This window comes from Ambystoma mexicanum, chromosome 5p (genome assembly GCF_040938575.1).
Source record: "Ambystoma mexicanum isolate Mex_15411 chromosome 5p, UKY_AmexF1_1, whole genome shotgun sequence".
Lineage (NCBI taxonomy): Eukaryota > Metazoa > Chordata > Amphibia > Caudata > Ambystomatidae > Ambystoma > Ambystoma mexicanum.
In genome coordinates this window covers 279,626,122-279,644,092 of record NC_090930.1, presented here as the reverse complement: position 1 = coordinate 279,644,092, position 17,971 = coordinate 279,626,122, and the positions used below count along the sequence as shown (strand labels likewise).

Here is a 17,971-nt window from a genome sequence, read left to right as displayed (position 1 = left end):
AGAGTATACCAATAAGTAGCTACATATTGATTATTTTAAAAATAAGTCTTCTATTTTTTATCAAGAATGCATGGATTCTATGTCAAGGGATTTTCGTTTTCTTCAAACACTAATGATAAATACAGTCTCATGCTTTTTTTTCGCGGTGTTTGCTTCCCAAGGCACGCTTTAAATGATTGCTTTAAATAATTATATTTACACCTATTTAAAGCTGTTCGTGATTTTCGTGCCCCTTTCTATTGCTCCGAAGAGACGAACGTTGTAAACTGTATAGTGCCCCTAGGAGCAGCGCATGCGCAGTGCTCATTATTCTTGACAGCTGTCAGACTTGGATTTGGCGCCCCTTGCAGGGATCCTCAAGCTTTTGTTGTTGTCAGGTGACAGCGCGCACACACATCATTTTCCCAGGAAGTATGGCAACTCTAAAGAGGGACAGCAGGGTGACCTCCTTGCAGACCTCACTGTGTGCGGGACTGGCAGGGGTGCTCAGCAGGACTGCTACTGCCCCTTTGGATGTAGTCAAAGTGCTGACACAAGTGGGCACTTTCCACAGCAAGGAGGGTTTCCTGAGGACGTTCTCCCTGCTTTACCAAGCAGAGGGCTTGAAAGGGTTCTGGAAGGGCAACCTCACGGCATGTGTCCGCATGTTACCGTATAGTTCTGTTCAGCTTGCTGCTTATCACAAGTAAGTCCAGCTCTCTTTAAATCCATAAAAACGTTATTATAGCTCCAGCCTTTCAAAAGTAAATGCAATTGAACATGCAGACTATACCTGACACGAGTATGCACAACGCTTTCCCTCGATACAGTTACTGTTCGTGTAATGGGTAAAGGCGATTATGATTTAGTACTAACTATTTGTTAAGGTTAAGAGCAGAAACGCCCACCAAACTTGCAAATTCATGCCCACCACCAATGCATTGAGCCCCAAGGAAAGTGCAGGAGACTGCCCTTGCCTGTCGCTGGTAAGTGCAACCACTAGCCGTGCTGTCTGCCAGTCACGGTTTCAGTCTTTCTCAAGAAAATGTCGTTAAAAAGATTATGCCCATCTTCCTCGTCACACTATTTAGGAAGTACCAACTTTTCTGACTGGAACTTATTTTTGATCACACACCTTCCGTCAGGAGCTATAACGCCCCCCCCAAGTATCCCCATTACATTTTCCTGCCCACAGACCTGGACTAGGGTGGTAGCTGCTCTACTTCAAATAGAATCCTTTCACTGCTGAATTTTGAGTAGCAACATGTAGTGTGAGTTGTTTGGAAGGTTGGAGCCTCTCCCTGCGGTCAAAACTGAGTATGAGGCTTTGGTGGAGAAGGATCAAGAATTTCGTAACAGTCCCTTTCTACTGGCACTTGTAAGGCACATCCCGATCCAAGTATCCACAAGAGCCAAAAACGAATGCACAAGATTTGAGAAAAACACATGTATTATATCTGCCTACGCAGGGAAACATCTAAACAGACATTCAAACATGTTCAGAAACATGGCCAGTTGTATAGTGTATTACAGAAAGGAAAAGACACCAAATGTTACTTACGTTTTCTAGGTTTGGGAGTCATTGGCATCAGTTGCCCGATAGGTATTACCGTACATTACTCTGTTGGTTTAATCTAACCATGTGACTTACATGATTATTAAAAAGGTTAAAGGAATGGTTCGGTCAACATTTTTTATTGCCCCTACTAGACGGCCATTTGTTTTAAGTCGCTCGATTTTAGAAAAATTTCCTATGGACCTTACCCGAGTTTTCGTCCAATAAACGCACGCGAAAACAGGCATCAGGGAGCCACCATTTTGTGATAATCCTATCATTTCTCCCATTGCCCTGGCTGACCTGCTTTTGCGGCACTAAATCATATCCCCCGCCCCTGAGCCTGACATTATCAAAACATACATATTCCCCACCTCTCTCTGTGACGTTTCTGTGCTGCGTAGGCAAACGCGCCCAGTCGTCTTCTACGCGACTTCACACAGAACCCGGAAACCAACACAGATCAACTCACAACACAGCACCCCACAATTCGGAATATGAAACCGTACTTTAAAATCAAACAGCAACACGGTACATTTGGTAAAGTACATTTATTTGACATTAAATGTTTATAGAATATTCAGCAATTGCCATATGAACTCCGAAAGTCATTTATTTTCTTTTATCTCTATCCGCAAATCCGTAAAAGTTTATTGTGAGTCACGCGCTGTTCCTTTATGGTACACAGGGTGTTGGTTTTCGTTCAAAGAAGCACTTTTGTCACACGTTGAACCGCAAGGCTGTTCCATCAAGTAGGCACTAGGCCAGCGCAAAGGTTGATATGTTGCTTCTAGCCGCTAGTACCGCGTAAGGGCATATGGGCCCTTGGCGATCGTCCCATAAGATCATCAGGATGGTGCAGTTGTTTACATTAAGCTGCAGCTGGCGGTTAAAAAAAACCATCTGCCGGTGTCTGAAACTGGTGGCAGTGGCAAAAGGGAAGGATATACCTGTTTTGAAAACATAAAATGTATAATTAGTCTCGCCAGCCGATCTTTATTAATATTATTCATTTTATTTATTACGGCCAAGCTGAAACTATTTGCTTTCAAGGATAGTGCAATGGAGTATGTTCGGCTCTAAAATCAATGCGAAAACTAACGAAATAAATTGGTCAGTACACAATGAGAAACGACTTTTTGTCTACATGCGTGTGGAATGTGGACCTGCATGCCCATGTGCCCGCTACAAGGACGATCCCACAAACGTTTTCAAAACTCTTCATTCATTCATTTATTCATGCATCCATTCATTAATTCTTCATTCCGGTATAAAAGCGTCTAAAGAGTTACTTACATTATATTTGCAATTTCCATTGTGTCTCTGCGTAATGCAGTCTGTAAATCCCACTGTGCTCTTGACAACGATTTTTCGTATACTGCACTAACATGAAACTCGGTCTAGTTTCAGAATTTTGTGCCTTATCGTCTCTTACGTTATTGCACCCCCCACCCCCCTTTCAAATGAAGTTCTTTCGGCATGGTCCCTGTCTCTCAAGGTCAAAAACAATAGAACCTTATACTGCCAGTGCGAGTTGTAGGCCTCTTCAGGGCGCGAGCTGAAAATCAAAGCCGCTGACCTTCACTAGAAATGAGCATACATTCTTTCTTTGCAACATCCCGTAGTAAAGCCATCTGTGGGAACTTGAAGTTTCGAATCAAACTATGTACTGCGCCTGAATGTGCAAATGCAAACTGGCTTCTCTCCCATCTGCAACGGCTCGCTTGGCGCGTTCTAAGGCCCCCAATTTTGTCCTTGTTGTCTGCGAGCTTTGAAGCCGTAAAGAACCATAACTATTGAGACTTTTTTGGGGAAGGTCAGGGAAAGTATAAAGTACCCGAGGAGTTGAGTTGAAAGTGAGATTTATTGTTTGTTTTATTATTTGCAATACGCAAGCCTCCCCTCGGTTAACAGTGCCCAGCATTTAGAAGAGACTGCGAAAATTAGTTACATCAACAAAAATATATACATACACATATAGACAAGGTCAGCAATATGAGGTGAATAGAGAGAGAATTCAAAGATGACACCCAGGTTGTTCGGCACCCAGGATGGCAAAGGTAGGGGTTAGAGTTAGCGTACTTTGTATGCACACTGTACAATAACATTTATTTGCAAAAAGACAATCGTATTACAATTATTTAAACCGGGATTTGTACTTCACAACCAGCTCTCCTTTGGGTGGACATGGCACAATGGCAATGTTGGGTGGCAATGGATCAGTGCTCTGCACAGAAACATTCAAAATTCCATATCTCTGCTTCTCTAATACAGCAACAATAAGGCTTTTGACAAAGTCGAACTCCATTTCCTCATAGACTGGTTTGATCACCCATTGCTTACTTCTTTTTGAAAAGGCCTAAGTGTAGCGAGGCATCCTTACATTACCCTTAGTCCTAAATTGTTCACGGCCGAGATTCTCGTTATGGGCCAAGACCGCTAGTAGAGTCCTATGTCTCATGCCCTGTATGCTGAAATGCAAGCGCTTTGTCCTGTACTTGAGGCACATTGTGGAACACCTCCAAACCTCCTGCTTGACAGAATTCTGTCAGTCCCCTCAAATCTCTTGATAGAGTTTTATCGAAAACAATCTTCTCAATGGCTTTTTGTGTTGGTGAAGATGGATTCAACCACTTCTTCTTCCGTGCCTCCACTGGGGACAAAGGGCCATGTTCACATTGGTGGAAATGTAGGTTTTCTGACCAGCGGTGCACGTTGGTACAGTGGTGCATCAGTGACCGCCATTTTTCAAGTAGTATTTCCACTGACCCTTCACAAGTTTTGGAGCTCCACCAAAGATGGTTGCTGATAGACTGGGACCACTCTGAAATACTTTCCAAACCTTTTTTTTTCCCTGCAGCCGTGATTTTCTTATTGATTGATTTAGCAAGATGCCATATGTCAAATTGATGTTTAATATGTGGGAACTGCTCTCTCAATGTCTTGGCAATTGAAACGTGTCTGTCCGTGGCTATGAGGTCGATGTGCATTCCCCTCGATTGCAGATATTCCACTGATTTTATAAATCCTAGTTTCTCCATGGCCACTGAGGATGTACATTGTGTTACCTGCACGACCACCGAACTCACAATTTTCTTACTATCCATGTCCTGAAAGTGGTAGGTGCAGTACTTGGCAGAAAATCCAGGGCTGTCGCACTGTCCATCGCCAGCTAGTCTGAATCGTTTGTCTTCGAATGTACTTGCTAGAGACAATTGTTCAATTTTCCAAGCATCACTAATGGCCGGAAACAGATAATCATGTTGGTATTTGTAGTACTGCGTTTTTTAAATGAAATGGAGTCCCACAAACTGAAAGAAAGACTTTAACTTTCTAAAACTGGAGCCACTAAAGTGATGCAGCTGCACACAGTAGATTGCCTGTTGGCAGTCTCCCCAGCATCGGTTGTGCAGACCATGAGAACGTATGATGTAATCTACAAGCGGCATGTATTGTGACGTTCCTGCCTTGTTTTTGACGAGTCACATGAACCAGTGGCTTCCCACATACTTTCCCTCTGACGGAATGCCCACATTTCAGCATACTTATAATATCCATCAAACAACTGTCGAATACTATGGATTTGCCCTCTTTCATTAGACTGTCATCCTGCGGCAAAGTTGTTTCGGCCTGTGACGTTGAGGACATTTCACCACATTTGAAAGAAATATCGCTGCTATCAAGTTCTGATGCGTCGGTGAATGCTGCTGCTGGTTCATTCTCTGTCATTTCAACATCTGTTACTTCAACATTGATGGGAGAACACAACAATGTCGACAGCTTTTTTGGTGGCAATTTTTTGGCGGGTGTAGATTGTGTAAATTGATCTGCGACTACTTCAGAGCTATCTTCAATATATCCAGTATCATGTTGTTGCGGTGGTGCGGTCGTACTGTAGCAATGGTCCTTTACAACTTTACTGGATTCTCCGGACACATTCATTTCATTTTCTGTACATTGGACATGAGCATCCCGAGTCTCAACACGCCGTGTCTGAATTAATAGTTCCTCCATAGTGTAAATGGTCTGGCAAGCAACATCTCTCATTCGCTTCACTGTCTGTGTACGTATAGTTCGTAGACCCACGGGTAACTAGAGGACAGATTGGAAAAGGGATGTTCAGTTTAAACACAAGATAAAGTATAGTACAATTGACTTGAAAAAAACATAAAGTAGTCCCCAGCACAAAACATTTTCTAAAGTTATGAACTGTTTATAACTAACCTTATTTTGGTTTCTTTTCTTTGCAACTTTTTTGACTCGACCTTCAACATCTGCACGCTGTTGCTTCGATATGTATCTGCATGTCTCCCCTTCCTCTTGCGCTGCAACGACTATATTTTCTGTATCCGCATAGACAGCACGGAATGAGGCTCCATCTACTCCCTGAAACATAGTATTTTCATTACTGTATATCAAAATATTGTTAGCATAAAACACACGTGAGGACGAACACACATGTACATCTCAATAGCCAAACACGATTTAAACATTGTGTGGAACAATCAAACGACAAGTATTCGAGCTCTGATGACCTAGTTCGATGAAGCTGTCAGTATCCATACCTCTGGCTCTGCATGGAGTGCCACGAGTGATTGTATTGAAGAGGAGGCATCAGCAACTCCCTCAAACATAGTACTTGCGTTAGTATGGTTTTCAATATTGTAAAAACACACACTTGGGGTCGACGGCAAAGGTACATATAAAGAGATAACCACAAATGTTGCATTGTCTAAAAGAATCAAGGAATATTTAAATATGATCAGATTTAATCGACTTATTTCTCCGATTTCTTTACATCTGCATCATCTAAATGGGATCTTGTGATTGTAGTGGAAGCTCCATCGTCTCCCTGAAACACAGTACTTGCGTTAATAGGGAAGAAAGTATAGCAAATGGAATCACGTTATATGATTATGCTCGATGGAGCTGTCAGTATCCATACCTCGTGCTGCTGAAGAATATCTAGGGCTGTTGTCAATGTGGTGCGCACTTCCGTAAGCTGTTGCGCCGATTCGTATCCGCATGGTCTCGCTTCCACCGGAATTACTTGAATGTCAGGCTCCGCATCAAGTGCGTGGGTTGACGATTCAATAACTGCCTGAAACATAGTATTTGCATTAGTAAGGATTACAATATTGAAAACACAACACACGCTTGCGGTCGACCGCACAGGTACATATGAACGGCTAACCACGAATGAAACATGGTGTAGAACAATCAAACGACAAGTGTTCCAGTCCTGATGTTCACGGTCGATTGAGCTGTCAGTATCCATACCTCGTGCTGCTGAAGAACATCTAGGGCTGTTGTCAATGTGGTGGATGCTTCAGCATCTTCCTGAAAGACAGTACTTGCATTAGTATGGATAACACTAATTATAACTGAAAACAAACACCAGGGGACGACAACTAAGGTGTATATCAATTGGAAAGCACTAACCAAACAATTGGTAAAATAATCACACGATACATACAAACTTTTACTTGACATGCATAAAACAAGTCTGTAGCGGAATAGCCAAGTATGATTACCTGATACGCGCTAGAAGTCGTTGATAACTGCGAGCACGTGACGGAAGTAGAATGTTCTTGCTTCAGATTCAAGGGATAGTCAAGAAGTTGTAAAGGTAAATTGTTTGATAATGAAAAGCCAACTTTTAAAATTGCCATGTAAGGAGACAGAATACTTGAGTAATGCGCAATATTGCACAGTTCCCTGTGCCCATATATAGATTTCTGTTTGTGGGTTATGAAATCTAAAAATAATATATTGATAAATGTCATTATTCAAAAAGCTATACACTCATATCAATGTCGAAAGTATTACAAATCGGAAACAACACCTAAAATATCAATGAATCCATTCGGCTACCTACACACTACCGCAAGGCCTAAAGCTAAAAACGGACACTTGACTCACCAGTGGCGGATTGTGGACGAATAGAGTGGCAATAGCGTTTGCTAACAATTTTCGTGTCGATCGCTGTTTATTCTTCTTTGTTACCCAAGATGTGGTGTACATGTTCCAGGGAAAGTGCCGGCTGCAGATGCGGTATCGATCACACCTCTTTTCCTCAATGACTTGTGGACTCTACTTTCCAGCTCATCCAGTGGATATCCGCAAAGTCTGACCCATTCTCTTATTCGATCAACAGTTTTCGGCAATACATGCATTGTAGTGCCTTCAGATTTAGCATGGGTCTTCGAAGGGCAACCGCTAATCGAACAGGCAGGCATTGTTGAAAATTCTGAAAAGTAAATATCAAGATTATTATAAAACCTTGATGAATAAAAATGTCATAAAAAAGTAAATGAAACATACCATGCTCAATGCAAGGTTTGTTTTGGTCACCGGAACTATACCAGTTCATTATGTGCGGCTTAGTATTTGCATAAGTTACAGACATTTTTTAAATTATGTGACTAAACTCTGAACATGTGACTCGTCCCTTGGATGTTCTGTCTTGCACGAAAAGGAACCATGCTTACATTATAGACTGGACCCCCGAAGGATGCAATTCGATGACAATTGACACAGATGAAAATAAATAGATCTATTGATAGCATAACAATTGAAACTCAAGTCAATAGCAATGAGACCAATGACCATAGCTCTATTGGGTACTGTAATAGCAAATAGATTGAAATGTAAAAATGACCGAAATATGACTAGGATACATGGCCTTACCTTGACCAACAAACAGTTGGATTCAGCCGGCCGAGCAGTATGTTGCAGGAGAACAGGTAGATGGCCACAGGTAGCACACTGACGAGTTTGCTCGAAGCGGTCACAGATAGCACAGCGACGAGCAGATTAGCATAGATCTCAGTGCTTCTCAGGTAGAAGGTTCAGGAGTTGACTTGCAAAGCACAAAGATGTTCTCATGAGCATATCAAGTGGTTTATAAAGTATTAGAAACAGGGGTGTGTTTGTGAATGAATGACGTGTGTATGTCGTGGTATTATGTTTATTGCAGGGGGGTGGCCTGCCTCGGGGGAAGCCTGCCTGGAGACACGGGGTCTGAGTAGGCCATGTGAGCGATGGCCCCTGGTCGTGGGATACCTTTTGAAGTGTAAATGCTGTTTGGCACCTTGGCCGTTTGTGCCTGTGATAGCCCCCATGCCAGCGCTCATCTCCAGACCTGGAAAGTACATCAGTCCTGCATGCGTCGCTTCGCCAGCTCCAGCACGGCGCCATGCTCACCAGTTCTCACAGCATCTTTCGATCTGGCACTGTCTCCATCATTTCTTCGCCGTAATACGGCACCTAGTGGACACAAGAAATAACAAGGTGAGCCAAGGGAATCAACAAATACAACCTCTTACCACCATAGACTTACCACTGGTGGTATTATTCCATTACTCTCCACATTTTCATATGCCGCATCTATAAAGAGGGAGAAAAACAACACGTTAACACATACAATAGTTACCGGACAGCGTTGGGTAACACAGACTCTTACCTGAACGCCAGCAGCAGCTACGAGACCTTCTTCTCACAAACTCAGTTGCAACTTAAGGAAGGAAGGGTGTAACGCTCACCTGATTCCCGCAGAGGCGCCGGTCTTGACTGGGTGAATGCCGTATCTTCAAAGGTGATGTGTAACACACGGTTGGCTCTTTGGGCTGGACCTCTGTGCACTGTATGTCTGACTCGAAGAGTAAGATGTCTGCAGATAGAAAATATGGGATTAATGAACTGGGGTTATTGGGTGCCTCTCTCCTCTTCCCTTTCTCTTCTCCTGTAGAACCCCAAAGGTTAACGCCCTCACCTTAGGTAAGTGAACGCCGAGCTCTCCATCTGCCTCGGGGCAGGGTGCCGTAACCAGTTTCTTCACTGGATAAGGGTGCAGGCCTCTTGACCTCAGAGGACTGCTGTCCGTCGTTAACTGCACGAACGGTAAGTTCTGGGCACTTCAAATGTCTTAAAAGTCTTTTGTAATGCTATCTCTTGTTTTGCAGGGTTCCGGCGATGGCGGATGGCGGGCTGATGAGAGTTGAGGATCGAACCCGCGTGAGGAATAGAAGCGCCTGGAAGCACGTAAGTAAGCGCTTGTAGCCTGCTTCACGATGCGCACTAACTGTCCCTTTTATCTTGCAGGTACAAGTTCGGAGCTTTAGAGAAGCTGAAGGGTGCTGGAATACTCACTGGATTCGGCGTGGGAAGGAGTAATGGCACGTGAGTAATAAAGTTGCCCAATGTCTTTAAACGCACCTTCTTTTGTCTTTCAGATGCGGGATGCAGCGCCGAAGGCCTCCGGAGCGTGCGAAGAGCTGGTAAGCTTTTGTCTTTCAGATGCCGGAATGCAGTGTGAAGACCTCCGGAGCATGCGAAGAGTAGGTAAGCCTTTGTCTTTCAGATGCCGGAATGCAGCGCGAGGCGTTGGTGACAGCCGATGGACCAGGTAAGAGATGTGCTGCCACTGAAGACCGTAGTGCTAACCTGTTCTTTCTTTGTCTTTACAGGTGCTGCTGAAGACTGGACTCCAGGATGGTAAGCCTTTGTTCCCTTAGGCCCAGGATCAGAAGCAGAAGACACGATGAGCGTTCTGCTGCAGAGAATGCAGAATAACGCAAAGCAAGATTCATCCATCGGGTGTGGTTTAAATAGCCTCCTGTAGTGCTTAAGTGTCTCCTTCCACAGCCACGCCTAGGTAAGAAAAGAGTTCCTGCTTTCCAGAAGAGTTCCAGTGTTCTGAACCTAGGGAGTGGCTCCTGCCCCACCCAACAGGAAAAGTAGTCCCAAACAGAAGAGGATCAGGGGTTCAACTGGCAGGTAAGTAAGCAGCATGGTCTGCTGCAGGTAAGTCCACCCAAGCATTATGAGCCCGGCGCTTCCAGCGCTGGGACTGGGCATCTTTATGAGCCTGGTGCCATGGCGCCAGGACAGGGTCCAAAAGGTCCCAATTGGGACTGGCTGGCACTCTGAACCGGGGTTATGGGTCTGCTTCCAAGGGAGTCGGGCAAGTCCTGATCTTTTGGAAGCAGAGATCATGACAAGGGGACAAGAGTGAACATCGGGCACATTGAACTCTTTGAACTTGATCTTCCGTGCGTACCGCCTTTGATAGAGGGGGGTGGGATGGATGGGCCTGGGGCGTGCAGGCAAGTGTGTGGGAGCGAGGGGCCATCAGGTCCCTCTCATCCTTTACTTCTCAGTAGAAACTCATACCAAGTGCCTCCAGTAGTGGGTTCGACCCTTGCCCTTATGTGATGTTAACTTTGGATGACATTCGCATAGATGGGAACACTGAGCAGGACACGGGGCATCCATTTTTGTACCCCCTTTCCACTCCATCTTGGTGACCAGGCCTCACTGCGATAGTACAGCACACAGAGCACATGGCCCACACCCTTGTTCCCACTGTGACTGGAAACCTCCAGAGGTTTTTGCAACAGCTAATAAATGTAACACATCACTCTTCCTCTGAGATCACGGTCCTGCATGTGAACCAGCCTGAACCAAGCACATAGCTCGTTCATCTCCACAAACGTGTCCTTGCCCACGCACCCTCGCCAGTGGAAACTTACTGCCATTCTGACCCTGTGTCCCTGCAAGGTATTCTCTTCATGTGCCAGACCACTGACCACGCCATGATGCCCACCTAGCAGATCCCCAACTAACATTAGACCCCTACTGCAGTATATCGTTGCCTATCAATAACAAATGCCACATACCGGAGATTCTTGTGAGCACAGACCCACACTTCAAACAGTGTATTATAGTGGTCAAGACCCTTGACCTAAGGCCTGTATAATCCAATGTTAAATGATAGTATAGATATATGTGTGACTTTTATAGAGACATAACCGACTGAAAGACTTTGAACAAGTGTTATTTAGTGCATGCATTATTGATAATATATTATGTTAGCTTAGATAGTGACCACCCCGCTTCACAGCAACCTTAACTTCACCCATTCCGAGCACAGATGTCTGACGTCCCTCCTTGAATGGAGACACACTTGATTCATTTAAAAAAATCAAAACAACCGTTGTTAAAATATGTGGTGCTTTATTTTGTATCTTATTTTGATGACACAAAAATACAAAACTTTACACATTGTACAGTTCAGGTTGCAGCACAGCGAGAGAAAATCCCCTGTACTGACCGCTGTCACTCGGGAACGTTTCTCTTATGGCACGAACGGCACAGGTGGGTATCACTCTTCGAACGCGGTGTCCAAGCCTTCCCGTGAAGCCACCATGTAAAGGAACGATAGGCCACCAGCCTGTACCACCTGTGAAAAGGAATGAAACAAACTGTTTTTAAATGACCAAGATAAGTTTAATAAACGTTTGTTGTCAATGACAATTCATGTAACTAATGGCATTCTGCTCGGACAAATGCTATCTAGACACTGCACACTATTGAACGACTTTCGTGCGTTACAATGATATGTATATGTAATTTTGGATATAGTAGAAGACCATGAAATAGGAGTGGCATGACAAGCAGAGTATACTTACTCGTTACTCGGATTACGAGGGCGAACAGTTGCGCGAAGTTCGTGCATAAGCACCATCATTATCATCAACACGGACCGTGTGAGGCAGGCTGCCCTGAAGTCTGGCAGCTCGGTGATGCATTGCGGTCATGGCTCGCCTTCCGAAATGTAGGCCACGCAACCCGAGTTTTCACAGAAGCAGCAGTTCTCGTCCTCAGTTGGCATTAGCTCGCCCCGATTGCATGTGCACCAGGTGGAAACACCGTCCATGCGACTAGGTCCAGGCTCTTCAGCTGTTGAATCGTCCTCCCAACTGCCGTCCGAAGACCCATCGTTTTCGCGTGTTTCCCTTTCCAGTAGTTCCTCCTCGGTATACTTGGGCTCGTACATGTAGGGCATTATTGTAGCCATTGTGTGTTAAACAAACTAAAATAATTGATAGCGGTGGTACTGGTATCTGTTCACACGGGCTACAAGCAACGAAGTTAGCTGACCAGAGCACAGAAACAAGTCACAGAATACTCAAAGTAACACAGAGAGAGGAATGGAATCGAAAATCTGCTGCTGTGTGTTGTGAAACGATCTGTTTATACTTATTGAGGAAAGAGGCGTCCTGCCATGTCCATGGCGACACGTCATTAGCTGAAGCGCAGCGAATGTTGACACGAGACGTGCTTTGGCGTTGTGAAATGGGCGGTACGCGTCTGCTGATGACAGGCTCAGGGGCCGGGGATATGATTTAGTGCCGCAAAAGCAGGTCAGCCAGGGCGATGGGGGAAATGATAGGATTATCACAAAATGGCAGCGCACTGATGCCTGTTTTCGCGTGCGTTTAATGGACGAAAACTCGGGTAAGGTCCATAGGAAATTTTCCTAAAATAGAGCGATTTAGGCATAAACACACATGGCCGACCCGTAGGGGCAATAAACATTTTTGACCGAACCATTCCTTTAACTCATTTGCTTTGAGCTAATTTCCTTTTGCACAATATTTAATTGGATGGCTCACTTTTAAACATGTATCTGCTAAACACAACTTGCCATTGGTTGCTTCACAAGAAGTATACGTGGAGTGAATGATTACATACGTTTCAAAAATTCCTTATATGAGATATGACGGTGTGGCATGGAGATAGTAACACAACATCCTCTCCTGTTGACGTGAGCTGTTTGGCACCATCTTACCGTTCTCATCATTGTGAACCATTTGTCACTGATACACTTTGCAACTTGTTGCTGGAAACATTACTTGCCTGGCTTCCTTTTCTCATGGTTTCATCTATCCTGCCTTTGACTTTTCATGCTGTACATTAACTGCTTGCGAACTTCATTCTCTTACAATGGCAAGGATATGTGTTTATATTTACATGCTCGTGTGTGTATCTATATAATTTGAGATGTCATGCAGATATCTTTATTTCTATTACGTGTATGTGGAGAGGGTTATGTTTGAGCTTCTGAAAAAAATGGTACTCCTAATCAATCCTACTTCATGTGTAATGCTCAGATTACTTATATATACACAAAGGAGAAAAGGTACACGTCCTTTAGTCTATTCCATTACTCATCTGTCTAAATGAAGATGATCAGTAATCACCCCTACCTATTAGTCCTGAAAGAATGGACTTGGTGTGTCACACAAATGTATACATTAAATCATTTTAATTTTTATATTCAAAATTTGATCAAACATTGTTAAAACAACTTGTTTTAAAACACACTATGAAACCCAAGATAATAACCCACACGGTGGGTATAACGCCAGTCTAATGGGATGAAATATACCACAATGTTTACAACATTCCAAATTTTACAGACACATGACAATTAACATCCACTAAACATTAAACAACGTGTCGATTAACAACATATCCCGACATGTTTCAGTTCTTCAGGCTTCCAAATGCTAGAACTTTCTTCAGGGGAGAGAACCTTTTTGCATAAGTTTTCACCACCATGTGATTTTGAGTCAAAGGGTAAGGTAATCCAACAAAGTAGTCACCTATATAGGAAGATAACCAACACCAACACATCAGACAGTGAGCCAAAGGATTATAATTATCCATAGTCACCCTATGGACATTACAGATAATGTCCAAAAAAGGTTGGGGAAAGGCCCAAATTGGACCCTCCCCTCAAAGAAGCAACAAACTACTATTCCTCAATGAGTGATAGTAAGTAGCGCTAGGGACACTGTCCCATCCAATAGCAGAAAAACTCCTAGAATCAAGTTTTTTCCTAAATGGGTACTCCAAATCACCCTCCTGGTTCCGAAACCTGCACACCAAAATACAAACATAACACCTAATGACTATCAAAGCACCACCTACTCACAGTTGTTACATCCTAACAAATCAGAGTATATCACGCGTGCTCCCATAATAGCACATTGACACATACACAGACAGTGTGCACCGTGGTCACACCCAATAACTGTGCCATCACCTTTTTACAGGGTACTAACAATGAACACTTATTACCTTTAATCTTCACTACGGAGCCAATCTCTAAACTGCAACATGAACACTCTCATGAGACCCAATGGAGCTGGCGGCATTGCCTCATTTCTAAAAAGCAGTGGAGAAAAAGAGAAAACAAATCCAATTGCTCGTTATCCCAGAGAATAGAGAAAATACTCCCCCAACAGCACATAGCTGTGTCCATGCCTCTTACCAGTAATCATCATTACTCCCAGTCCTACTCTTCCTCGTCGCAGTACTCACCTATGAGTCCCTGCCTCCCCTACAATAACATTGTCTTTCTTTTTCTGAGAGGTATAAACCTCCTCCTTACCCACAACACACCAGTACATAGCAAGCCTTTACAGACACCGTGCCCTTCCACACCACAGGATGGTGCGGAGGTTTGGCAGTACTGTGACAGGGAAGAGTATGACTAGGAGTACTGAAGATTACTGGTACTGGTAAGTAACCTGAGCATTACCTCCACGTCCCTGTTCCTTGATCTAGTACTCACCTATGAGGAATACCCAAGCCAAATGAAGTGGAAGGGCCCAAAGCAAAGCATGAAGCAAGAAGACACCCAGGAATCGAAGCAAAAACACCACATTTATTTAGCAATTGAACAACAGAACATCACAGCTGGGCCACAAACAGCACCCCCACACCAAAGGAACACTCCCTAGAATTGCCCACATTAAGACTGTAATGCGTAATAAAGGTATTGGGGTCTGCCCAGGTAGCGGCCCTGCAAATCTCATGTAACGGAACACCTTAAGCATCCGCCCAGGAAGATGCCATAGCCCTGGTAGAACGACCCTGCACACACAGTGACAGAAAGACCTGAGATCAAATAAGCCATAGAAATCACTGACTTGATCCAGCGACTAATGGAAACAACCAAAGCCTTCCTCCCAGCCTCAACCACATCAAAAGTCACCAGAAGACTGACAGAAAGCCGAATAGTTTCCGTCCTGGCCAGGTACTCCAGGACCATACAACGCCCATCAAGGGAATGCCGAGACACCTCCTCAGGGGACAGTGGGTCAGGAAAAAAGGCCAGGAGGACCTCTTTTGAGTCAGACGAAACTTAGAGGTAACTTTGAGCAAGAACCGGGGATCACACCTCAACACCAAGGAGTCGGGTAAGACACGAAGAAAAGGAGGACGGCAAAGGAAAGCCCCAATCTCCCCCAGATGCTGTGCAGATGCGATGGCAACCAGAAAAGCCGTCTTGAGTGTAAGCTGTTTAATATCCACAAGGCCTATTGGTTTAAAGGGAGCCGACAGAAGGAAATGCAAAACCAGGGGCAGATCCCGAGGGGGGGAACCCGAACACACAGGAGGCCTAGAAGATGGCAGGCTTTCAAGGAACCGACTCACCAGACCCAAATCCAACAGAGGAACACCATAAGCTTCCAACAGGGTTTTCAAAGCAGGCCACTGAGCCCGCAAAGTGGCCACTGCCAACCCCTTATCAAAACCATCCTGCAAAAACTGCAACACCCCTGGGACACCACAACCCTGGGGGGAAATACCAGCACCATCATACCAGCTGAGAAAATGGGCCCAATGCCTATAATAGGCCTTTAAGGTACTAGGACACCTGGAATGGAGAATGGTTTCCGCCAGCGGAGCCGGGAACCCTAAATTCAACAACCTTATCCTCTAAGGAGCCAAACTGACCAGTGGATCACAGGCAAACCCGCCACCGGAACCTCCCGAAGAGGGCAAGGGCAGCAGGAAATCCTCCAGACCTCCGTACCTGGAGATCCATGAGCAACGGGAACCACCCCCTGCAAGGCCAAAAGGGAACCACCAAGATCACCACAGAAGAATTTCTGCTGATTTTCTGGACCACCCGAAAAATGAGAGCAAGAGAAGGGAAGGCATACAGGAGACCCTGAGTCCATACGATAAATCCACTTCCCACCCCCCACAGACTGGAACCATGAGCAAAACCTGGGAACCTTGTCCGAGGAGAGAGAAGCAAACGGGTCCAACACCTGATCGGACACTATCAACTATGGGCAGATGGGGAAAACCTGACAGACGATCCACAACCACATTCTCCACCCCCCGAATGTGTACCGCCTCCAGGGAAAGCAAATGCTGTTCGGCCCAAACCCTGATGAAACCTGCCAGGGCCCTGGACTCCGAACCCACTTGATTGTTGACCTAGGGCATGGCAGAGGAATTGTTGGTCTGAATCAACACAGTCCGACCCTGCCGAGGGGAGCAAACCACAGAAGAACCCAATGACTGGCCCGCCAACTCTCTCCACTTCGAGGAATGAAGGAGACCCTCCCTATCCCAACGCTCCTTAGCAGAAAGAGATCCCAGGGAGGCCCCCCGCCCTAATCCGCTGGCAGGGTATGATCCAACTCCACCCCCCTCAGTAGGGAGGAATTTCTCAACAACCAACCCAGAGAAACCCGCAGTTTGAACCCTCTTCAGATGCAAATGAGCCATCACCTTCGTAAAGACTTGTGGAGCTGATTTCAACCCAAAGGGAAGGACCTGTAACTCATATTGCCCCCCCCAGAGAACCTGAGGAACTGCAGGTGCGACGGGTGAATGGGTACATAATAGACATTCTGCAGATCCAAGGAGACCATCCAGTCCCCCCTGCTTGACCAGAGGAATATTCTTTTGCAAAGACTCCATCCGAAAATGAACACCCCTGAAGAAGGCATTCAGTTGTTTCGAGTCCAAGTCAGACAAAACTCCCCTGAGGTTTCGGGACAAAGAGTACCCGATAGTAGAACCCCTTACCCCACTGGACCCAGAACACACTCCCCATGGCACCCTTGAACAGAAGCTCTGCAACTGCTGAAGACCTGCCCGCTTTCTTTGCAGGATCCCCGGGCAGCATAGTCATGATCCAGGACTGCAGAAGAAGAGGAGGAACAGAAAGTATATCTGGTACTTCCTGGACAATCTGCAGGACCCAAGCATCAGAGGACCACTTGTTCATCATGGGAAAATAATGCTGGAGACGCCCCCCCCCCCACATGCCCACAGTAATTGTCAGGGCTTCTAATGGCCTTTTGCCGGCATTGGACCCCCATGCCTGGGATGGAAGCCCCTGGAGCAATGAAACTGGCCATGCCTTTCCCCGGCTCCGAGGTGCAGCTCCCGAAGACCGCCAAACCTGAGGAGCAGGCATAAGCCACAACCTGTCATGGTGCTTGCCAGCCCGTGACACCTGATGAACCTTGTCTTCCAGAGGGTCGCCCATAAATGGAAGCCTAAGAGCGGCAACCTTCTGGGAGTTTTTCTGGATTTCCAGTCCCTCAGATGGTGCTGACGACGAGCAGAAATGCATGCACCCATGGCCATGGCCGTGCTCTTGAGTCATTATAAGAAAGATAAGAAAGGAGTTGGACTTGTTGCTGCATATCATCCGGCACAGGAGTCCAATCCATCTTCCCAGCATTACAGAGAAGCCCCCCAGAACCATGTCAGCAATGTATGACCTGTAAACATTGGCACTTAGTGCAAGATGAGAGCCCACATGAGCCTTCT

The 17,971-nt window shown here is 45.3% G+C and overlaps 1 protein-coding gene across 1 annotated transcript in view; it reads left to right on the top strand.

The window, feature by feature from the left end:
• Window positions 1-305: 305 nt before the first annotated feature.
• Window positions 306-17,971, top strand: part of SLC25A43 (solute carrier family 25 member 43) — a 368,163-nt gene continuing 350,497 nt past the window's right edge. Inside the window, exon 1 of the mRNA XM_069612712.1 lies at window positions 306-685. Coding sequence (XP_069468813.1) covers window positions 414-685 — 272 coding nt within the window. The 5' untranslated portion in view covers window positions 306-413. The remainder of the gene's footprint in view (window positions 686-17,971) is intronic.